The 25,240-nt window shown below is 41.5% G+C and overlaps 1 protein-coding gene across 2 annotated transcripts in view; it reads right to left on the bottom strand.

Moving 5' to 3' along the window:
- Window positions 1-25,240, bottom strand: part of Synpr (synaptoporin) — a 323,140-nt gene that overhangs the window by 259,086 nt on the left and 38,814 nt on the right. Inside the window, exon 1 of one of the 2 annotated variants that reach the window (XM_029468702.1) lies at window positions 731-780. The exons of the other annotated variant lie outside the window; for it this stretch is intronic. Within the exon in view, the coding sequence (XP_029324562.1) occupies window positions 731-765 (35 nt within the window). The 5' untranslated portion in view covers window positions 766-780. Of the gene's footprint in view, window positions 1-730; window positions 781-25,240 lie in introns of those variants that run through there. 2 annotated transcript variants of the gene reach the window in all.

The following is a 25,240-nucleotide window of genomic DNA, read 5'->3' as shown; positions in this document are numbered from 1 at the left end:
CACACACACAGAGAGAGAGAGAGAGAGAGAGAGAGAGAGAGAGAGAGAGATGCACACAGAGTGTGCTTCAGCCACCTTCATTTTCTTTCTCTCACCTTCATGGTATAGTCAGAAGTCTCCATGTACCAAGAAAAATAGACTCGTCAAACCCAGGGTTCCCATTTTGACCCCTCCCCCAGCCCTAGTACATGCAGTGGATGTGGCATTTGGGGCTGCAGTCTTGTTGGCATTTCTGGGAGCTCACATGCACGCTGTGGAGAGAAGGAAAATGCTCCCCTTTTCATAGATATAAATCACTGGGAGGGGGTGCGCATCAAGAGGATTAGCCTGAAAAGCTCCTCCCCCTCCACATTTGGAAGTGCTGTATATGACTCCAAATGTGAAGATTTCCATCCCATCACTGACTTCCTAAAACACTGTTGCTGCACCACTAAAACCAGGGTATGTTCACAGTTCTTGCCAGCATAGTATAAAAGACCACAAACACCTGTATTTTAGAAACAAATGACAATATTTAAGAATACCTTATACCAGGAGTGGTGGCCACGCCTTTGATCCCAGCACTCAGGAGGCAGAGGCAGGCGGATTTCTGAGTTCGAGGCCAGCCTGGTCTACAAAGTGAATTCCAGGATAGCCAGGGCTACACAGAGAAACCCTGTCTCAAAAAACAAACAAACAAACAAACAAACAAACAAAAGAATACCTTATATTTTAGCTTTAGCTACCTTACCTGTGTTTGGATACACTTGATTCAGGGGTGGACATGATGGCACACACCTTTAAACCGGGCACCCTGCAGGTAGAAACAGGCAGATCCCTATGAATTGAAGGCCTAGCCTACATAGTGAATTCCAGTCCAGCCAGGATACACAGGGAGGCCTTGTTCCAAAAAAACTTGATGTAGCATATTAATATTTTGTCTTAGGATTTTATGAGGTGAAGAAAAAGGAAAAGAAATGAAAACGAAAACAAAAGTTTAAACAAAAAACAAAAACCAGAAAAACATGCTGCAGTAAATACCACTTAGGTACAAAGGACATGGCTGCTCTGTCGCCACCTACTGGTCAAAAGCTGGGAATGCTTACAATGAAACCAAAACTCCAATTATCAAGCAAAAGTTAAAGAAGATGCTCCATAGCCCGGTATGGTGGCGCACGCCTTTAATCCCAGCACTTGAGAGGCAGAGGCAGGCAGATTTATGAGCTCGAGGCCAGCCTGGTCTACAGAGTGAGTTCCAAGACAGCCAAGGCTACGGAGAAGCACTTAGCACTACCGTAGTGGCTACAGCAGCAAGAGTTCTGTAGTCGCCCTTCATTGCTGTAGTAACCTGGGTCTGGGGCTTCGGTGATGCTCTTGATGTCCCTCGCCCACCCCTGAAGATCCCAGGTGGGCGAGGACACAGGCAGAGGCATCACAGTCTTTCAGCTAGCATCCTGTACTCCAACAAGCAGCTGAATGTGACAGAGGAGCCGACGTCTAACAAGACAGCTTCCTGAATAACAAGTCCATATTCACAGGGACCAAGCAGATCACCTGGAGGGCAGTGTGGTCGTCTCAACATCAAGTGCCTGGCTGAGCCTAGTGACTTTAATTCTAAATAAAGGTTTACATTTTACTTTTTATTGCTGTATAAGGTGGGTCGTGTGACCTGTGCTAGAGCAGCCCCCTTTTCAGTCTGGAAATATAGACAATGTCACCTCCCCTGGCTCAAACCCAATAAAGTGATCTCATTTAAAATATATAAATAAATAAATAAATAAATAAATACGAGGAGGAAGCAATAGTTCACTTACAAAAAGAAAGCAGTGGGTGTGAAATCCAGAAAAAAGGATGAATAAGGAATTCAGACACTATCTCTAATCTCTAAGGATCCAATAACTGCTCCTGAACAAAATTCTCAAAGGACATCAGAACATAAGGACAGTGGCCAGAGAATGATGCTCTTCAACTTCAATATCTGTGTCTGGTTACGGCCTTAGCATGACACTGAGCTGTTATCTGCAATGTGGACTTAGAGTAGCCATCAGCTATTTATGTAAGGAAGTGGATTGTTAATGGCCACTTAAAAGAAACACAGCTAGACAACATTGAGTAAGTACTTCCATTCTCCCAGCTCCTAGGAACTGAAATAAAAGGGTCATTGAGGCAGGAGTTTGATGCCAACCTGGGCAGCCATGTCTAACAACAAGGACAAAAGCAACCCTTTTTTTTCTTCAGTGCTGTGAGGTGAGCACTGTTACTGTTGGCATCAGGACATTCCAAACCTATGAGGTAACAGCAGACCTGTGACCTGCAGACCGGTTGCCAAGACAACGGCCCCTATATTCCCAGAATCCATTTGGCTTACCTCCCACCCTTACTTGTGTTATGCCCCCTTCCTTTCTTTTTCTCCCTTTTCTCTCTTTCTCGTCTCTCCACCTCTTCTCTCTCTGCTATCTCTTTGTCTCTCCTTTCCAATAAAACCTCTTCCACATGGAACTGCTCTGGCCTCGTGTGTTGTTGAAACACTACCCACCATTCTAACACATCAGTTATTACTCTAGAATTTGAGCAACAGAGTTCTAAATATTAGCATAGGGAAAGGCTACCTACTGTTTCCTCTACAGAATCATTCATGAAATAAAAGGAATATCCTTCCATTTATATCACTAGGATGCCTCTCACAGGAGCCCTTCGCGCTAACAGTGTTCTGTAGAAGATGGGGAACTTTACTTGAAGCTATCGAGTGATACACTTGGTATTATGAGAAGCAAGAGAACATAGGATAACTTCTACCATACTTTCAGTTCTTGACCTCTCAATTATAAGGACCAATCCTACTTATAAATAATCGTTTAAATCATCTAGAAAGGGGAGCAATAACTAGATTTTCTGTGTGTAAAATCTCTATATTAAAGTCAAGTGAATCTGCCAAATGGGTCAGCTGTAAAGTGCTTTATGCAGAGGTCTAATCACCACAGGCCTGGACCAAGGTAGAAAGAGAGAACCAACCACCAGAGGTGTCCTGAGAGTTAGAATGACATGTATAACAACCCAGGTGTCACCAAAGAAATGGGAGAAAGTTGTTCAGCTGGCAACATCTTTTCTGCAAAAAGTGGTGTGGCAGAACCCAAACTGGGGGAGAGATTCACTGTTGTTGTTGTTGTTAAGACGATGGTGGTAACTGTCTTTTCCCTGGTGGCTACGGTCCAACTTTGGTATTTCCAGGGATTTGACTAGTTTTAAAAGAATGAATGTTATAATGAGCATATTAAAAAACAAAAGTGCCTTTTAGACATGGAAAATTAGTGCAGTCAATATCCCCCACTACACCCAAGGCTGCATCTGATCATCAGACCCCAGTGACATCACACACTCACAGTCCTAAAACCCCATGGTACCCATTGGACAGGATAAAAGCAGAAACCAAGAGCAATGCTCTGCCCTGCACATTTGGAGAGCTCCACCTTGATCTACCTGGTGGCTGGAGAGTCTCCCAGAGGAGCTTGACTTTTATACCAGGACCCAACCTTCAGTTAAAATACACCCACAGTTGAGCAGCCTTGGGGAGATGGGCTGCTCATATCATAGTTAGGAACTTAGAGTGCGAACCTTGTGTGATGACTCAGCATATTAAAATACAGTGATTGTTATACCAACTACATGTGTCCATTTTTTTTTTTTTTTTTTTTTTTTTTAGGATAGGGTTTCTCTGTATAGCCCTGGCTGTCCTGGAACTCACTTTGTAGACCAGGCTGGCCTCGAACTCAGAAATCTGCCTGTCTCTGCCTCCCAAGTGCTGGAATTAAAGGCGTGCGCCACCATGCCTAACTCATGTGTCTACCTTCTTGCTCACAATAAATGCAAAGGATCAAAGGAAAAAGGGAGGGGTAGGCCCTTCCAGGCCATTGAGTTCTGGGAAAGTAAAGAGAAGCTTTACTATGTGATAAGATCAGAAGATTTGCATAAACGTTGTACAAGCAGGGAGATTAAAGGTGCCAGAGATTTCTGACACATTGGCTCTTGACGGGAAAGCTATTTTTGGGAGAAAGACAAAGCAAAGCTTTCACACGTAGCACACTAGTGTTTGTGCACACTCACCTGGGCATACTAATAAATGAAATAGAATGTCATAAAAGAGCAAAAGAATCAGAATAATACATAACTGTTAATTGTTCCAGTAGCATGTTATTGATGCAAAAATTATAAAGTATTTTAATTTTAGATTTGTTTACGTGTATGAGTATTTTACTTACATGTATGTCTGTGAGCCCCATGTGTCTGTGCCAGGAGTTCTAAGAAAAGGGCACTGGACTACTGGAACTGGAAAAGTATAACATAAAAACAAAATTCTAGGCCTTTAGACCCAGGCTTGAGAATGTGACCTTTGTGACTCAATGCTCCAAGGTATGCTAATCTTAAACAGATAGAGACATTCCTCCACCCACCCGATTCCAGGGTTCAGAAAGTGTTCGTTCAAGAAAATCACCCTGACCCACCCTGACCACTGCTGGAACCCGCTATGCAAAGGTGCTATTGTTAGAGGCTCCTAGAAAACTGTCTTGACTTTCCACTTCCTTGTGACTCTTAACTGGTATTTTTGGTATTTTCCAACAACGCCCTCCCCACCCCTGTGAGTTGTGGTTTCTTCCTTTAAACACCCCCTTACCCAGCTACTCGGGGCGCCATGGTCCTCTACCCCTGTGTGGTGTATGACTGTGGGCCTGAGAGCACTCTTGAAATAAAAGTCCTCTTGCAGTTTGCAGCAAGACTGTTTCTCATTTCTCGTGAGTGATTTGGGGTGTTGCCTCTCCTGAGTCAGATCGTGGGGGAGTCCTCACGTTGTGGGTGTTTCAGAACTGAAGTTACAGGAGGTTATGAGCAAATATGTAGGTGCCGGGACCTAACCCAGGTCCTTTGCAAGCTGGAATAATCCTCCATCCAGCTCCAGGAAAGTATTTCAAATGTGAGGAGCTCTTAAGCTGTGAGGTGACTCAAAAGTTGTCTATAGGACAAAAATCTGATGGATGCATGGGAAGAGTCAGGAAAGAGCACTTTCAGGGCTACACTGGCAAAGGCAGAAGGCAACATCCCAAGGATCTGCATGTTTAGCTATGTGTGACTATGTCCTTCTAAATCCAGGCTACCTGGATGGGTCACACAAGTGGAATGAATACCTTCGGTCCTGGTCTCAGTGGGAGCAGAGGATCAGGAGAAAGAATTAAAATGAGGGCTCCCCAGGCTCTTCCAAGTTGTGCCTCACACTGGAAGCTGCTTTTCTTCCCTCCCCCATCATTCTCTCCCTCCTCCTTTTGTGCACCAAGGTTCTGGGTAAACACGCTGATTGATGGAACAGAACTTCTGTGACTGTGGAGAACTTGCAATGTTGTAGCTCCAGAGCCAAATATCTCCAGTATCTTTAGCTTTTCTTGGGGGGTGGGGGGGAGGGAAACAGTGCTGAAACTCAAGTCCACTCTGATTGGATGACTTAAGTGTCTGTCCCACTCATCACTAGATAAGGAGAGAGGAAGTGTGGTGAACAATTGGGTCAAATGTAAAAGGACTGCTGATACTTTGTTATAACACACACAAACAGATACACACACCCCAACACACTACACATGCACACCATACTACGTATGCCATACACATACATATATGCACACCATCTACACACATAACATATTACACACACTCACTTCCTTCTTTTAAAGTAGCAGGCTTGTTACCAGAGCCACATTCTGATGGACAGAAGAGGTTCATTATCTTTCATCAAAATGTTAGGCAGGCAGAATCTAAAGTGAGTTTTACAATAAGAGAGAAATCTCTTCCATCTATGCAGCTTTGAAACTGATTGCAAATGAGTTGCCTTGGAGCAGTTGGGCTAGCAGTAATGGTGTGCATCTGTGAGGCTTCGCTCCAGGCGTGGCTGCATTTACATCACTAAAAACTCTGCAATTACAGCTCAGCCCTTCCTTTCCGGCAGATAGAAATTGCAACAGCAGGTTTCCTGCCTGGATTACCACCAGCAGCCAGAGTCAGTGTCCCAGACATCTGTAGCACATTAACCCCTACCCTTGTTATCTTTCCACTCTGAACAAACCCTCTGACAAAATGTGTGGCCAAAGCTTTACCAACCTTCTTAAGTTGAACAGCAAATCATAAGCCTGCACAGAACAACTTCTGATGGAGTTAGCACGGTATTAATAAAACCCATTTTGGACATTCTGCATCTCAGTGGTTCCTTCCACAATGCAGCAGAAAGTCTTGTGGGACTCAGATGGCTTTGACAATGTCGACTCCTAACCTTTGTGCTATAGGACATGCTATGGCAAACAATGTCAATGGTACAAAATCAATAAATGATTTTAATATATATTGTTATCCATATATGAATCTGCCCCTTTCACTCACTTCCCACCTTTCGCTCCTACTTCCTATATCCTAGGGAATAAGAGGCAACCTGGATGGCTCACACCAGTGGATTATATACTTTCTGCCTTGGGTTGAGTTCAGTCAATGGCAGACCAGCAGAAGATAGTGAGTGATAAAGGAGAGAGTGAGGTTAACATGGCTGCTCCCCAGGTGATCTGATAAAGATGTAACTAAACAGGAAGAATTCAGCAGGCAAACAAGGATTGCTGTTGTCCTGAGAGCTCAATTCCACAAAAAAACAGACATACTTATGTTTTTCCTCAAGCTCAGAGGTTACTGAACAACAGTAATTTCACAAGATGCCATAGTTTCAAAGACAGCAATTTGTCAGTTAAGCCTGTCTACTTTGGTAATCTGGCTGAAGCGAATGTAGGTTTTTTTATTCCAGATTTAATGACTAATATTATTTTTTCTATCACACATCATAGCAAATCTATCTATCTATCTATCTATCTATCTCTCTATCTATCTAATCTATCATCATTTTTATTTATTTATCATCTATTTATATCTCTGTATCTTTATATGTATCTATAATCATCTGGTTTACCGAATGAAAATGGCTACAGCAGAGTCTCAGTAGTGCAATGGAGTATGCGTTGAAAAAACAATAAGTCCACAGCAGTTTCTGAAGAAGAAGCCGTAGTTGCAGAGATCAAGCCATAGAGAGTCAATGTTCCTGGAAAAGACTTAATCGGGCACAAAAAAAAAAAAAGGGGGGGGGGCAGCATCCAGAACCAGATCTGGAGCAGAGATGACAGGTCCAAGTTCTGGGCCAGCAGATGGAGGGGCAGATAGCAAGCAGTCAAGTAGGCCATATTGACAGTGAAGGCTGGAGAAGGGGGAAGTTCCAAGGACACTCAGAACTTCTCAGCCTGTTGGTTCTTTGTAGGCTTAGATTTTTCAAAACTTACTTTAATAAGGGTTCTTAAATGCTTCCACCTTCCTTCTAGCCCACCACTCACCAGAGGTAGCAGGAAAGAAAGGTTAATAGGAAATGAGGGCTGTGGATCTGTTTAGAAAAAGATCTTTGAGACTATTCCAATCTTCGTGGTCATGTAGCAAAACACCAACCTGAATCAGCAATGGCAGTCTAGTCCATATGGCAATCACCAGACATGAATCAGAAAAAGCAGTTCAATCCAGAAAAAAACTGCAAGGCTCTGCAAATTGGTCAGAGTCTGTGGAAGCCACTAGATTATCACAAGAAGTTCACTGGAGAGTTAATCTTTATGAAGTCATGACAAATGAAGATCAGCAACTTGATGCAAGGTGAACACAGGTGTTACCTGTGTCACCAACAAAGACTAGCAAGGCAGAGCAAGGTGAACCAATGCCAGAGCCTCCTCCCACTGACTGCGGGGTCATATGTACATTCTTTCTAAATATCACATGTTCTCTCACATAGCTGTTTCAGCAAAACATACTCTTACCTGTGTCTGCTTCAGCAAAATACCCTTTCAAAAACATTTAATTGTGCTGGCTTACAGGTTCAGAGGTTCAGTCCAGTATCATCAAGGTGGGAGCATGGCAGCCTTCAGGCAGGCATGTTGCAGGAGGAATGGAAAGTTCTACATCATCATCTGAAGGGAGCTAGGAGAAGCCTGGCTTCCAAGGAGCTAAGATGAGGATCTTAAAGCCCATGCTAAAGATGACACACTTCCAACAAGACTACACCTACTTTAACAAGGGCATACCTTTTAATAGGTCACATACTCTCTGGGCCAACCATATTCAAACCATCACATTTATCATAGAACAGAAACATTTCATTCTAATTGGAGTAAAACTTTCAGTTTCTGCTTTCATGGACTAGACATTTGCAATTGCTTCTAAAACTTATTATTAGACCTATGACCAACCTGATTTTCTCTCTGTTGACTTGCAGAGGTTTGATGTTTTTCACTTCACATCAGGTCTACACTTACATTGTCTGTGTTCAGGTTTTTGCATTTTGATATCCATATGATCTTGTACCATTAATACAGAGAATGCCTTTTTTCATAGGACTGCTTGAAGCTTGATTTTATACATGGAATTTTAAGATTATAACATCATGCATTTACGATTAACAAGCGATGATCAGTAAGAACTTTGTGAATATCACAATTTTTATTAGTATTTGTCTGTCTATGTTGTCCATTTGAGATCCTATTATGAATAATTGCCACAGTCTAACCTCTATTGGGTCTCCTATCTGTGAGGAACAAGTTTCTGGTTGCAGGTGAACAAGGAGTCAGTGAGAAATGACAGACAGACACAGACACGAAAGAGTGTGCTGGATCTGAATGTATTGTCACAAAGCGAACACCAGTCTTATATAATACAGAAAACAAAGGGGTAAGGTGTCACAGCAGGCAAAGTACATTGAAGTTATCTGACACAAGGAATGACTTCAAAGGACTTATAGGAACCAGGTAATGTTTACAATAAACATAAAACAGCCCTGCCTAGAGTCAGCAAATGACAGGTTAGGATTTCACAACCTAGTCACAATTTGTGCTACTCCTTTGAGCCTTGTGAAAGCTAGCACCAGGGGGTTCTGCTCTAGCAGACCTTCTTATGAATAATGCAATACCACAACCTGCCTCTTTTCTAGGCCTTGGTAAATTCTTGCATATGAGTGTAACTTGGCTGTTCTTTAAAGTATCTATAGGGAATCTCCATTTGTCAGAAGAATTCACCAACTTGCTTCTAATATGCAATGTAGTTTGCAATACCTGACTGTAATGAAGATTCTAGGTACACTTTGCTAAGCTTGCCCTGAGATTTCTAACTTGTATCCAGTAAGCATAAGAAAGCATGCAAGACCCTCCACAATATTGCAGGTACAAATCTGGGGCATTCTAGCTATGGTAATGCCAAGGTTCCAGGAGGCTGTTTCCATGAAACTCTTTGCCTCATGACTGCTTCCAGGTCTTTCGGCTTATCAAGCAGACTTCACTGGAGTGGATGTAGCAAATAATCTCTCCTAGTCCCAGTACTAGCTAATACAATTTTTAGTTCCATACCAAAGCAGAAATCCATAGTATGGTCTCTGGGAAATACTATATATACTCTTTTATAATCTGATTTTTATATGAACAAATGTTACAAATTTTTTCCAAGAAATTTTCTGTGTCATGCCATTTTGGATTTGCACATTTAGAGTATTTTTAAAAGTACTTGTAAATAGTATTAAATGTGGACCATGTTAGAAGAGTTGCCTAAAGAAGACTAAGAAGCTGGGCATGGTGGTGCACATCTGTTTCAGTAACACACAGGATACTGAGGCAGAAGGATCATAAGTGCAAGGTCAGCCTCAGCTACATAGGAACCCGATCTCAGAAATGTAAAGAAGGGAAAAGGGGAAGAGAAGGGAAGGAACACACTCACAAACAATCAAGAAAGACAAGGAGACAGACAAGCAAAGTGGAGAGTGAACAGAGACCTTGGAACAGAAGTAGGTAAAAAGCAAGTAGGGTTTGTATTTTTTAGAATCTTTTGGTCAGGGCAATTAGGGCAGAAGCATCCTTCAGATAATTCAAAGCTCAAGATTCAAAACTGCATGTAAAGGGTTTTATCCCTTGTCTAAGGTCCTGAAGCAATCACATAGTGCCTCTTCCTCCCTGTTCTTTTCTGTATTCCCTCCATCCTTCCCTCTCTTCCTCCTTCCCTCCCTTCCTCCCTCCCTCCTACCTGATGTACTCCATACCCCTCTCATTGAATTAGCTGTCTAGAAACTCAAGGCTGAAGACCAGAAGACAAATCAAAGGCAGTTACGACAATGGCTATTATTGTATATCTGATCTCTCTTAGTGGAAACACAGCCACAGTAAGCAAGTCATAGACACTTCCCACCTTACTGAACTGTGCCTTAGAGCAACCACCTCCAGACCACACCCTAGTCCTGACTGTGTATTGTTGACATGAGTGTGGGCATGGAGAGGACCACAAAGTCTCAGACTCAAGGGAATGGCAAAACCTTCCACCTATGTGGGTGTTGACAATGTGTGCAAAACCTAACAGTTGCAGTTTCCTTCTCCTAATGACCACTTTCTGAGACTGTTCCCCTATAGACACCTCCTATGAAGACCTGCATCAGAGCAAGCACAGCACACCTGATCCCAGCTTTTCTGTGCATGTATCTATTGTTTCTTCATTCCTGAGTTACCCTTGTCAAGATTTCCAAGGTCAATCCATGTACCACTTGGCAGTTCCCCTTCTAGGTGGTCTGAATTCCAAAATCACCCAAATCTGCCTTTCTGACTCCTGAGCAAGGGAGGCCATTCTTGATGGAAGTCTTACAAACATGAATTTGTCTCTGTTCCGAGTTTGTGCCTGCAGTCAGCTCTTGCAGACTAGAAGAGTATGTACTCCTGCTTCTGCATTCCACAGTGAAAACTGTTTGCAATTCTGTGCTCCTGCTCTGCTCAGTAAAACAGCTGTGAGCCAAAAATACTCTTGATACTTGACCAAAACAGTGCAGATTTTTGAAACTAATAAAAGCCTTGTTTGAATTCTGAGAAGTAGCAAGTGGCTCACCACCAGGTGTCACTCATTTCTCTACTGCTATAGGTGATGCCATTCTTAACACTGTTTAGAAAATCTCTTCATTAAAGATTTCATCTAGCTGGGCGTGGTGGTGCATGCCTTTAATCCTAGCACTTGGGAGGCAGAGGCAGGTGGATTTCTGAGTTCAAGGCCAGCCTGGTCTACAAAGTGAGTTCCAGGACACCCAGGACTATACAGAGAAACCCTGTCTCGAAAAACCATTATTTCATCTTTCAGTAAATTCATTGAATGGAATGAGGGGAATAGGTATAGACACTGTTTCCTTTTTTAATGCAAGATTCATATGATAATACATGCAAGATTTAATACTAAAACCTGAACATTTTGTTGTAATATTTTGTTGTTGAGTCAGGATCTTGTTTTGTAACCCAGGCTAATCTCCTCTGCCCTGTGATCTTTCTGCTTCAGCCCCTTGAGTGCTGGGATTACAGTTGAATAATGCTAGAATTCCATATCTAGGCACACTCAAATTCTGTAATTCTTTTAAAAGAGTGGCTACTATAAAGGATAAACACATGAAAAATCACTGATTTATGCCTGAGCCTTTACTTTTGTGTTCACGCCTGGAAGTTCATGCCATGTGTAGTTGCTCAAAGCTACATCAGTACTTGAGTGCCTGAGGCAGGACGATTTTCCCAAGTTTGAAACAGCCTGGACTAGCATACTATCATACCAAAATGAGATCAGATAATTTTAGTAGACACACAAAAACTATACCTCAAACAAGGTACATTGGAACTCTTCTTCTAGCCTCTCAGATCCATAGTTTGAATTAGTTATTTGTGATGCTATTGGGTAGGGTAGGCAGAAAGAACTTCGTGTTTATCAAGTTCTTGAGATATTTACCCAGAGATAGAATAATCAAATGATAGCTCATCTAATTTGAGTTATCTCAATTGGAATTCCACAGAGAAAGCTAAGATAAACAATACTGACAGAGGAAAACATAGTTTAAAAAAAATGCTGGTATTAGGATGCAGTTAATGCTCTATGATGGGCACTCCCAGCCCGGCCCCAGCATATCCAATACACAGCTATCTGGAAACATTTTGCTTCTTTGCAACTGTGGTAATGGCATGTTGCAGGGGAAATCTTACCAGCATCTGTGAGTAGAGGATGTGGGGGAGTTGATAGCATCCTACCGTGTGTAGATCAGCACTACAATAAAGAGGCCTGCAGAGCAACTTGGAGTGTCACAAAGCCACACAAACTCATACAAACTCTTGATTAGATGTATGCAGCTGAGTGACTTGAAAAAGTTACTATACCCTGTCTGGGCCTACATGTTGTCATTTATAAAGCAAGGATGCTAAACAGCCTGGAGCATGCTACAGCACCTATGCATATCAGCTTCATCTTCATAGTTACTGACATTAAGATACACTCATACTATATGCCTTTTTGGTCTTTCTTCCTCCAATAAATATATTGAGTGCATGCTCTGAGCAAAGTTCTGAACAAACGGCTGTGGTACCCGAAAAGAAGAGCCAAGGAAGTTCTGTCCCCAAGAGAGCTGATATTCCAGTGTGAGGCACCTCCTTACTTCAGGATGGTGTCAAAGTAGAACAAGCACACAGAGGAGCAGACATGTGGGCAGAGGTAGGAAAGGCAGATGAGGTAAGGCCTGAATGTCAAGGGTAAGGCAGACATCAGGTTGGGAGAAAGACAGGGAAATAAGGGCATGAGGTTTCTGAGGAAATTCAAAATGAGGCATGCAACTCTGTGAGGTCCACATACAATGTCCCTGATTCCTCTCAGGCTCTTGATGATTTTTTTTTTTTTTTTTTTTTTTTTTTTTTTTTTTTCATTTGTGTTAGGCAAGTTTAGAAAAGGGACCCNTTTTTTTTGTCATTTGTGTTAGGCAAGTTTAGAAAAGGGACCCATTGAAGAGGGCAGCATAACCACTTCTTAGGAATAGAGAACATGAATCAGGCATCTGTGAAGAAGCCACATCTGTGTTGAAGGTGAAAGCAGACTGATCCAGAATGATCTTGGGTGATTTAAGTCCCTTCCAAGCTATCACGCTCATACTCTCTACTTGACACGACACCCTTGGGGCTAACAGGTAATTGCTTTGGAATGCATTTTCAGTAGACCACTTGTTGCCAGCAACCTTATAGCTAAGAATGTTCAGATGGTCTTTGAAACCTATAGCAGAGCTTCTTCTGCCCCGTTGGCACTTTCATGCCTGACTCCATGTGGGAAGCCACATGTGCCGTTGCAGGGTGGTGCTGGATTCCGCTGGCCACCATGCATACATAGGCAGTAAAGTTTTTTTGCCAAGATGAGGTTTTGAGAATTAACCAAAATTAACCAATCAGATGAGAGAGAAGTTAATCAATCAGATGAGAGAGAAGTTAACCAATCAGATGAGAGAGAAGTTAACCAATCAGATGTAGGCATGCAAATGAGGTGGTAAGCATAACCCAAGCACAACCAATCCGGGTGTGAGACACGCCTCTCCTAAGCCTATATAAGCAGCACCAGTTCTGGGCTTGGGGTCTCTTCGCCTCTGCAATCAAACTCTCCCAATAAACATGTGCAGAAGGAACCTGTTGCAGCGTCATTCTTGCTGGCGAGTCGGGCGCGCGCAAGAACTCCACTACTAATGCATTTAGGAAAAGAGTTGATCCTTCTCTCCTAAGACTATAAAAAGTCATGTGACGTCTTCCACAATAGAACAAATTTCTGAGGGGCTAAAATCCCCATTCTAACACATTCAGCTCAGAATAAAGTATGATTTATCCCTTGGAGCAAGAGCATTGGGTTTTTTTGTTTTTGTTTTTTGTTTTTTGTTTTTGTTTTTGATTTTTTTAACAGTGAACATAAGTACCAGGATAGAATGCTGATTTGTGGACTGGAGAGATGACTCAATGGTTAGCGATGCTTGTCACCAAACTTGACAACCTGAGTTCAATTCCCAGGATCCACAATACTATAAAAGAGAATCACTTAGGCAAGTTGTCTTCTGATCTCCAAATGTGTGCTGTGGCATGTGTAGTCCCCCTTCACTCTAAATACACTAATAAATAATTAATGTGAAGAATAAAGATAAAAAACATTGGCTATGGTCCTTCCAAATCCTAAAGCTCCCAGTGCACAGCTCAGGGGATGCCTTTTGATATGGCTATAGAAGTCCAAGGAGGTTCAAGGTCAAATTGTGTTGCTTTGTAGCTAAATGGCTTTAAAAGTGTCTCTTTTCCTCTTTGAGTTTCAACTTCTTCCTTCAGAAAGGAGAGATGATGGGAAGCTCCCAGCACTAGTGAGAATAGAATCCTGTTCCATGAAGTGAGTTTTTCAAGACCCAAAAAAGAAAAAAAAAAATGCAGTGTTAATGTTCATGCTCTAGGTCTCATCTAGACTGCATCTCACCAGAAGCATGGCTGACAATGATAAAGAGGTTTTTTTGCACTGTCCTGTACTTCGGGGATGTTCCTGGTCTCAACCTGAGGCAGTTGGATTTGACATCGAGTTCATACTTAAATTACAGAAACCCATATAGGACATGTGGATATAAATTGGGGAACACAGGAGTATTTTGTAGAGGCTGTAATAAATAAAAGTTAGGAAACACACACACATACACACACATAGGAACACATGAACATACAAACACATGCACACACTCAAAGCTACCACTGCTGCTCAGCAATATAATGCTCATGTTTAAACAGAGACCACTAAAAAATGTGTCAAGTTTATTCAAGGATGACAGAACCAGGATTCAGCTCCAGGGAAGCAGAATTGCACCCATGAGCTATAAGTCCCCAGAGCTCACATCAGCCATCTACGCAGATGTTTATCTTGCATGACCGCTGTGCTGGCCTTTATAGCTTCACAGCACCCAAGGGCTGCCTTGCTTTCCAGAATGCCTGGATACTATTCTTAGTCACCAGCAATTTTGTTTTTGTCTTCATTCCCTTGTCCATTTGGAAATATGTGACTGTGAGTCAATGGCAGAGAGAGCAGGCCTGTTAGAAAGCCTGGAGCACCAACCCGGTGATTAAGCTCTTGGGCCATGCTAGTACATCACAGAGTTCTTTCTTTTAAATACAGAGCAGTTGCATTTGATATGAAATGGGCTGACTCAGGCCTGTCATGCTAAGCAGGTCACATAATTGTGGTGGCATATGCAGCCTGAATAAACAATGTTATAGAGCCTTCCAAAGAGAGAGAAGAGGCTCCAGGCTTCCAGACTTAAAGGGAAAGTGCAAATGAATTCTTATGTTGACAATATTACTATTTTCCTGTAGTTGTAGCTTCGGCTTTTAGTGGTTTAGTGTTGAATACCTTGAGTGATATCACTATGCCTGCAATAAATGTGAGGATTGTAGCATTTCTTTAAAATAACATAAAATATGATGATTGGGTCACAAAAAAATCTATTATAGATTCTGCATATGTGGTATTTTGGTTTAGATACCATCTCACAGTTTATATCTGATCAATTAGCTACCACAGTCTGTACTGCTTTCCATACCTGCATATCTCCTAGCCCTCCTCACACCTCACCTTCCTTCCATGACCTGTTACCATTCATGCAAGGTCAGTGTATTTGCTCAGAGGAAGCGTGCCAATCCAAGGACACTACAGGAAGCCTCCCTTCATCCTCCACATTTGACTGCCCGCTACTGCTATAACGTCTGAGACCATCTAGTTTTAAAAATCATTTGATCAGATAATATATACTCTTTCATATCTAGTTTACTTTCCTCAATGTTTTTTGTGTGACATTTGTCTTTATTGTGTGAACTCTGGTTTGGCTCATTCTTTTTGTTTATTTTTGAAATGGTATTTTAGTTACAACATGTCTCCCTTCCCTTTCTTCTCTCCGCACCCTCCTATATAGTCTACTCACTTTTACTGCTACATGCATGCCTTTATATAAATGTGCCATATTGTATATTCCAATACAAAACAATAACTTGTATGGTTTGTAAATATCCAATTCTGAATATACTTATTTGGGAATTATACATTTAAAAATGGAATTGATTGACAAAATGCATTTCAAATATATAGATATACTTATACTCATGCACATACACAAACATAGTACACATATGTGGTGGTTTGAATGAGAATGGCCTGAATAGTCTCATATATTTGAATGCTTGATTCTCTGTTGGTGGAACTGTTTGGAAAGGATGAGGAGGTGTGGCCATATTGGAGGAGGTGTGTCACTGGGGATGACTGAGGATTTTAAAGACAGAGATAGCTCCCTCTGCCTTGTACATTGGATCAAGAAGTAAGCTTTCGGATACTACTCCAGCAATATTCCTGCTTACCTGCTGCCATGCTCCCACCTATTATGGTCATGGACTCTAACCATATTTAACAGTAATCCAAATAAACATTTAGTTTTATAACTTGCCTTGGCCATGGTGTCTCATCACAGTTGTAAAAAAGTAACTAAGATAATTTATAATATATGTAATCCCTATCAATTTATCTGTCTATCTATCTATCTATCTATCTATCTACCTACCTATCCACATACCATATGTAAATCTATATAAATGTTCATATTATTGGGGTCTCTAAAATTTCATTAATGTATTTTCTGATCAGCAAGGTAAGAAAGGTATTGTTATTCTGTGCCCTTGCCATCAGTAATCTTATTCAGCTATTTTGATAGAGACATTATATTAGTTACTCTTTTGGTTGCTGTGATAAAATACCATGGCAACTTACTGGAGAAAGAATTTATTTGGGTTTATAGTTAAGAGGAGTAGGAGTGCATCATGGCAGGGAGGTATGAGTACAAGAAGTAGGCATGGTAGCAGGTGCAAGAGATTGAGAGATCACATCTTGATCACAAATCAGAAGCAGAGGACAAACTGAATGTAGATCAAGGCTTTATGTTCTCAAAGCCAGACATGAATGGTGTATTTCTCCCACCAAGCTGAACCTTCCCATAATCTCTCTAAACAGCTCCACCACCTGGGAACTAAGTGTTCAGATATCTGAGCCTACAGGAGAGATTCGTACTCAAACCACCACAGAGCTCCCACAGAGTGAATGTACTCATCTTTATTTTCCATTATAGTTTCTTTGCAGCTGAAATGTATTTTTCTTTCTCAATTTATGCTAATGGTTCCAACTTTAATAATAGTATCTAGTCACTGCTAAGAAAATTAAAAAATTAAGTGTCATTTTTTTCCATCAGCAATTTAATCTTCTAAGGATTTATCTTGATAGCAGTTAAGGGCAGGAAAATTAAGTTCATAGCCACCAAAATCCAAGTTATTTGTTTATTAGAGCTTTTAAAGCCACCTCATTGCAAGCACAATTAGAAAAAGTTTAAGTATAATTCTTAAGGTACTGAGTCTGATTGTTAAAGCAACCATCACTGCCTCCTGAGGATCTCACTTTAGATCCCTTTCTCGATTCTATTTAATAGAGACAGAAACTACCAGATGGTGGAGAGAGGCCTGATGTCAGCGTGTTGAGAAGATCAAGAGTCTAGAATTCCACCCTTCTAGACAAGACTGGCTACCCATGATCTGAGGCATATTTTAAAGCCCAGTTTTAATCAAGAACCTAGAGTTTCTTTTAGTCCATATGGAATGGAGAGACCCATTGACATTTTATTATAACTCCCTTTGTTGTGGAGACTCACAATACAGACAAAACTTGATGTTGTAACGGTATAGTTTCAGTGATAGTGTTTGATTGCAGATAGAACCTGTCATCACTAATAGCCAGTAACATAAGAATATAGTAGGCCACTGATAATGATTTTAACGTAGTCCCATGAGACTATGAGACCATGAGAGGCACGAGAGCAAGATTCTAAGTTAGGTGTTTCAAGCCAGCTTCAGTATCTGCCAGCTACAGAGTGGAGGAGAGCTCATCTTCTCTGGTAAGATGTGTCCAAACTTTTACATATGCTCCTGTTCACTTCTGTAGACCTAATATGTTCCTGAATATATTTAGCCTATTTTTCTCATTTATAAAGTCATATCTACTACCAAGATGCAGATATTAAAAGAGGCAGGCAGATACGTAGATAAGATATCATTTTCACAGACAGGTAGATGATAGAACATGAGTTATCAATCATTCTTCATTTACCTTTTCTTCCTCATTCTCATTCAACAGACACATAACATGTAAGGTCACCATTTGTCTGGGGCAGGGACTCCTCAGAAATGGGTTAATGAATGAATACCACAAAGTTTACTTTATGGTTCTATCATGAATATGCGGATGCATAGAAACAAGCCACACCCCTTTTACAGCACATGCTTTTCAGTCCTGTAGTGTCACAGTGATGGGTGTCCTTAATAACTCATGAATCCTGGGCAGCAAGTAGGGACTGAGTGAAAAGGAGAAATGGAGAGGCTTACCAATGTTCTGTTGTTCAGACAGAATTCTGTGTCAGATATCAGATGTGTGGAAAATTCCCCTACAAATGATCATTAGGCAAGACTTCACTGTTCCTGGTTACATGAGCCAGATTCTAATGGAGACAAATTTAAACTGGAAGATGATCTAGCTTACATTTGGGGGTACTGCATATTTTGAATAAATGAATTTACTCTGAGGACAAGAGGCTAGCAGGAGATTTCCACAAGGAAGCGAAGAAGTGGACAGATACTCTTATTGTCACCAGGATAGCACTACAGTAAGACCTTCTCAGCTGGGAATCTTCTGTGGTGGAAAAAAAATAATAAATCAGAAAGGCAAATGTGAGTGCATGTTACAGTGTGATATGACTCACACTTTTCTTCATCAGAGTTTTGATTAAAGCCTATATAGCAGTAGTTCTCAGCCTTTCTAAGTGCTGTGGCCCTTTAATACGTTTCCTCGTATTGTGGTGACTCCTAATCATAACATTATTTCTGTTGCTACTTCGCAACTGTAATTTTGCTACTGCTATGGATCATAATGTAAATATCTCTGTTTTCAAATGGTCTCAGTTGAATACTGTGAACCTTGTGGCCCAAATGGAGTCATGACCCACAGATTGAGAACCACGGGTGTTGATGGTGTACGACCATTATATTCACCAGTTCAAATTACTTTAGTAAAGTTACATTTCTTGCCCAATCCAATGGAATGGTGCCTAGAATTCATACCTGCTTATGTGCAGGAAACTGCCTGGTATGTATAAATGGTCATCGCCATTATCTGGAAGATCTAATTAACACCCTGTCTCTTGTTACCCAAGAATTAAGCTGTAATTGTAGTGTCTATTTGCCATGCTATAAATAGTTTTTACTAAGACTTTACTAGAAGAGATCTTTTTCAGCCTCCAACAGAAATTTTTTAGAGTCTAGGATACTAAGAAGAATACTCACTAGACAGTCTCACCAAAATAAAAATTATACTTGAATAAAGTATTCTTTATTTCCCCAAGTTCACACAAGAAGTGAGAAGAATCAGAACTGTACCGGGCAAGGTTTCTGATGGTTTTGGAGGAAACCATGTGCCTCTTACTTGTGTTTTCATTGTATTTCTTCCCGAGGTCCATGGACAACAGCCATCACCATCTGGCCAGGCTAATTCTGGGAGGCTACAGCTGCAGCCCCGTGTCTGGCAATCACAGCTCCAGGTTCCTTCCATACTAAATAGCTAGCTCAATTGCAGCCTGGCCAGCATATTCCACTGCAGACAGCCTTGCTTCCTAGTAGGAGCTCAGCCTTACAAACATGACAGATCATCCTTGTCATTCATTAGCCTAGAGTTCACATCCCGCTTTCTTCTTTCAGGACTATATGTCGGGCTTTTGGAAATACACACACCTCACTCAGGCATACCCTCTTACACAGATGGTTGCAATTTTCCTATAATTGGTCCCTCCATTTTGATTTTTCTATTTCATGATCCATTTCATTCCAATTCCAGTTTAGTTATTCAGAAGCCCAGATCAAAACCCTGTTATCCCCAAGTCATGATTTGTCTTTTGAAACAGTTTCACTGTTGATCATGTGAGCCTTGACTTGTCATTCTTCTGCCTTAGATTTCTGCTAGGATTACAGACATGAGAGACCATATTATGCTCCCGCTATGGACTTAGTTAATGCTTTTGTGGCTCCAGGATAAATGTAAACACCCTGCACTTTCACTCAAGGCATTTTGCCACATGATCCTATCCCTGGCAAGCAGTATACCCCGGTAACTAAGGGTTTAGTGATCATAGGTACTAGCCCACTTTCCTGCCTGCACATGGGTTTTCTCATCAGCTAAGTGGATAATAAGATCAAGGTTTTAATTTTCTAACACCACTACAGTACAGACTCAGTAAGTTTCACCCCACTTCCACTCCTGAACAAAAGCACTTAGAAGGTCAGGAATTAGAGATATGGAGTGAAGAGAAGTTGAAGTGTGCTGTTACCAGAAAATAAGAACGGTCCATGCACCACCCGTACCAGTTTACAGATTACCTGTGGACAGTTCTCATTTCCTCTAGTACCATTTTTGTTCATTCTGACCTTAGTGAGAAAACTCTTGATTCACCGGTAACCAAGAATGAACAAAACATCAAGAACCTTGACAAATGACTGCAGCTTTGTCACTGGAGCTTCTGATATCTGTTGATGTGGCTGAGCTTGTCCTTCTGCTCCAGGTCTTTCTGGAATCACAGAAAAGAGTCCTCCTGGGGATTTCAGTTATATCTACTCTTATCTTTGCAGTACCCACTGGAGGAGAAGTTCTCCGGGCTTCAGCACATCTTCTTCTGACTTTCAAGGGACTCTCAGGGAGGAGAACTGTCCTGGCACAAACAGCCTTTCTGCGCTGCTGTTCTTGACTTTCTTATCTCTTTGAGAAACCTATTGATTGCTTTGCATCTGTGTGCATTCACTTTGATGGGGGCTTGAGGATAATGGGCTTAGATTTTAGCCATCACCCCATTCATGACTCCAAACTTTAATACATAGGCCAAGTGATCTTGGGAAAGTAACTTTGTATCTTGTCATTTCCTTTTGTTACTTGTAGAAAAGGGTCAGGACTGGCTGACCCAAAGAATCACTGTTAGTATTAAATATATTAAATTCCTTAAAAATTCTTTGTAAAAGCCTCCATTAATAAGTAATACCTTTGAGTATATCAACATTCACAACACAATGCATTATATGCACATGCATTACATACAGCACACACACAGAGGCATGTATACTCTCACTCATCTGTACACATGTCAAATGCACAGATTTATCAGGAATGGTAGTAGTTAGCTTATACCCCCAGAACTGAGAAGCCAGAAGATGGAGAACTGTGAGTTTGAGTCAGCCTACCGTAGATAGATAGTGTTTTCTTTTTAAAGCATAGCTTCTGGATGTGAATCCAGACCTTGTACCATATATTTCATGCTGTGTGCTCAGGGGATGACTTTGCTCTTCTGAGCCTGCTTCTTGATCTATATAGTGGGAAAACATTAATTCTCTGAAAACTTACAGAGTAACAGTAACTTTGGGAAGGCTGAGAGGTGCTTAGATGTGTGTGCTCACCTCCTCCATGTGGGTCATCTGATTGTGCTTTCAAAATTGTGTGCTTCTGATGAACATTTACAAGTGTCTGCCTACACTCCTTGAAGCCATGCATTCACACTGCAGTGTCCTTCCCCAACATAGAGCCAGTCTTATCTTGTCCCTCAAGAAAAAGCCTTTCTATCATTCTGTCATGCACATTTCCTTAAAGCCCTATGAAACACACCTAATTAAACTTGTAACAACAACGCATTCGCAGGGGTGACAGGCAGGATGTAAACATGCAAAGGGAAGACTCACAATTTCAGTCCTCTCAGAGCTGAGAGCTGCAAACTCCCTGGTAGTCAGCCTGCCATGGCTGCCTCTTAGCTGCCTGCTTGAACGGAGCTGTAAGTCCTGGCAGCTTGCTCAGACCTGGTAGAAGAAAACCTTGGCCCAGAATTTTCTTTTTCTTTTTTCTTTTTCATGTTTAGACTGGTTGGCCATGTGCAAAAATGTGCAAATAGATGGAGCTTCACATCTACATGTGAGGCCGTAGACTCTTCTCTCTTAAAGAACAGAGGTAGTGTTGTTGCTGTCTGTTACTGCTGAGTAAATGCCCCACTATGCACTAAGCAACAAACTGTATGTTCAAGTCACACATAGAAAAAATGCTCAGTCCCATCTGTGGGGCAATGGGCTATGCATTGACAGACTGGTCTCCAGTCAAGCTGAGGTCTTGAACCTCAGTGGGACCTGGTGGGTGGTAATTTCCACCTACATGGGACAGAAGACATTCAATCATGTATCCTGGACCCCTGGCTACTGTCAAAGTTACAGCCCCCACAGAAGAGGTCTGTGGCTATTAGTCACATAGACAATGTCCCCAGCTTCTGGCATTCAGGCTAGACTCCTCCCCACATCTACCTAGCAACAGCAAGATAGCTTAGCCCACTATAAGAGGGGCTGCTTGGCCCCTCCTCGCTCTCTTAAGCTTTCACTCTTCTTACTCTCTAAGCTTTTAGCTCTCTTATTTTCTAGCCTTCTCTCTCTCTCTCTCTCTCTCTCTCTCTCTCTCTCTCTCTCTCCTCTCTCTCTCTTCCCCCTTCTCTCCATGGCCGGCCTCTCCCTCTCTTTTTTTACCTTCTCTCTTTCCCCCTGCCATTCTACAATAAAGCTCTAAAACCATAGACTGCCTGTGACCATCAAGGCCTGCCTTGCTTGAATGAAGGGATAGGCTTTCTCCTAATGAGCCATGTCTAACCTCCTGACAGGACTAAGGACTCTCGCCTGTGTGAGAACCACCCAGTGCCCTTTCTCCCCCTGCCCTCTCTTCCCTTATTTCTGGGGCTGAGTACCGCTCCGGGGCCCCTATTCTGTTCTCAGCTTCTCTGTCGCATCCAGTGTGGGATGCCAGCGACTGAGAACCTGATACCTGGGGCTGCCCCTTGCCCACCACCCGCTGTGTGGGGTCAGTGGCTTAGCACAGCCAGATGCCCACCCAGGGCCACGTGGAAAGCTTGTGCAGTCCTCCCGCATCCGCCCACTCGGAGCACCGGAACTCTGGCGGGACACATGGCTCTCCCCCACTCCCTTCTTTCCCACACACGCACGGCCCCACATCCATCCTTCAGGCACTGAAAACTAATTTCTCCTTTCTCAACATCCACATATGACTTGGCTTTCATAATTCACACAGCAGCAATAACAATGGTCTGGCTTAGTATATAAAAGAATATTGTTGACATTTAGTCTAGGCTCTGCCCCACAGATACCTGGCAACAGCCACGCTTGCCTGACTCACTATAAAAGGGGCTTCCTCTCTCTCTTACCTTCTTGCTCTTGCTCTGTCCTCTTGCTCCTTCTTCCTCTCTTTCCACATTGCCCCTCCTCTCTCTCCACATGCTCACAGTCTCTCTCTCCCTCTCTCTCTCTCTCTCTCTCTCTCTCTCTCTCTCTCTCTCTCTCTCTCTCTCTGCCTTTCTCTGGCTGGTCCCTGAGGGGGAAGTGATGCCTCATCATGGGGTGGCAAAGGCAATCCCTTCCCCTACACCTGACTGCACATCCACCAAGCATATTCCTTCTCTCTTTATTTTTATCAAACACAACAGATGCTACAGAAATATTTGAAGCCATTCTGAGAACAGCAACTCTGGGAGATACTCACTTTCTTCTTGAGAGTTTCTTTCTTTCTTTCTTTTTCAGAATCCTTATATTTAACCATAAAATATTACTTATATACTAAGATGACAAAGAAAAGGTGTAATTATGAGCTGAAGAGATGGATCAGCAGGTAAGAGTACTTGCTGCTCTTGCAAAGGACCTGACTTTGCCTCCAAACTTGGGTGGCTTACAGTCACTTGTAACTACAGTTCCAGGGGATCTACAGACACATACATGTACATTCATCACACACACACACACACACACACACACACACACACACACACTGTAAATAATAAATATTTTAAGTGGAAAAACATTTAAAAGACAGAAATGGAGTAGACGCTTTTTAATTATGATCACAAAATAAAAGTGTTATTATATATATATATATATATATATATATATATATATATATACTCATCTCTTTATTTAAAAGAAATGTGTCGGGGTGACAAACTTTAAATTTACAATCTAAATTGTTAAGTTAATTAATGACAGAATTAAGATTGTGATCCACATCTAGCATGTGCCCCACAATAATACTGACTTTTCTAGAACATTTGTTTTGTATCACTGTTAATGCTTTTGGCTCTTGAAATTAGTGAAGAGAGTTAATGAAAAGACAACAGAATACCACCCCAGGGTCAACTGAGACTAAGGAGGCTGCCTAGTAAATCACAAAACTAAGATAAAAAAAATTGTCTGCCTCTCAACATGGTGCCATTTATACACAAAAGTAAATATAGGCTATAAAAATGTGGGAGTATATGCAGCAGAGCACTCATACATTAAATAAATAATAAAATCATACATTTCATCTAAAAAAAATCCATTCACTCTCTCAGTCACTGACAAAATATCTCCTAATCTGTTGTCCTGTGGCAGAATTTTCTAAATTCTGTAGACACAGAGGTAAGGAGCTCAACAGTGGCCCTGCCTCTCAGCCCAGGCAGACTCTATAGAAGTCTTAGATATCTAAGTTCTCTTTAGACTTGCTTTAAAACTTTTTAGTAATGTGTGCTTTTTACAGTGTTCCACTATAACTAGAGTACATCTTTCCTCAGTTTTGTCATAATTTTTTATGAGAAGAATTAGAAGTATTTTCAAAAGATGTGTAGGGTTGCACAGTGATTTTTATTTTATTTTACCATTTTAAAAGAAGTAAGCTGGACAGTACTAGCTTCCCATTGCTCCATTAATCCATTTTTTTTAAAGACTACAGGCAGGAAATAATTAGACACAGAAAGATGTACATTATATTCTTGAAAGATAAAAAAGAGAAAGTACCTAATTTCTTCATACATAAGGACTGTTTTAACATTAATACAGCAACACCATCCAATTAGTGAAAATAATCATTTAGTTATGAGTGATGATACACTTCCAAACCCAGTCTGAGTTCGACGCTAAGACAAAAGGATGTGATATCAAGGCTATGCTGAGCTGCAGAAGAAGTTTAAGTCCAGCATGTGCCACTAAGTGACAACAAACATATCATTTGGTGACAAGAAATCTTCAGTTACATATGTTCCATCGGGTATACCCACGGAGGTAAGGACCCAGAATTGTGTGTGCTCATGAGAGGGACAGTAGAATGTGGTGTTATAACAAGTTGAAGAATAAGGAGAAAGAGAAGGGAAAGGGGGGGAGGAGGAAGAGGAGGAGGAGGAGGAGGAGGAGGAGGAGGAGGA

The sequence above is a fragment of the Mus caroli genome, chromosome 14 (assembly GCF_900094665.2).
Source record: "Mus caroli chromosome 14, CAROLI_EIJ_v1.1, whole genome shotgun sequence".
NCBI lineage: Eukaryota > Metazoa > Chordata > Mammalia > Rodentia > Muridae > Mus > Mus caroli.
This window is presented reverse-complemented; position numbering and strand designations above follow the sequence as displayed.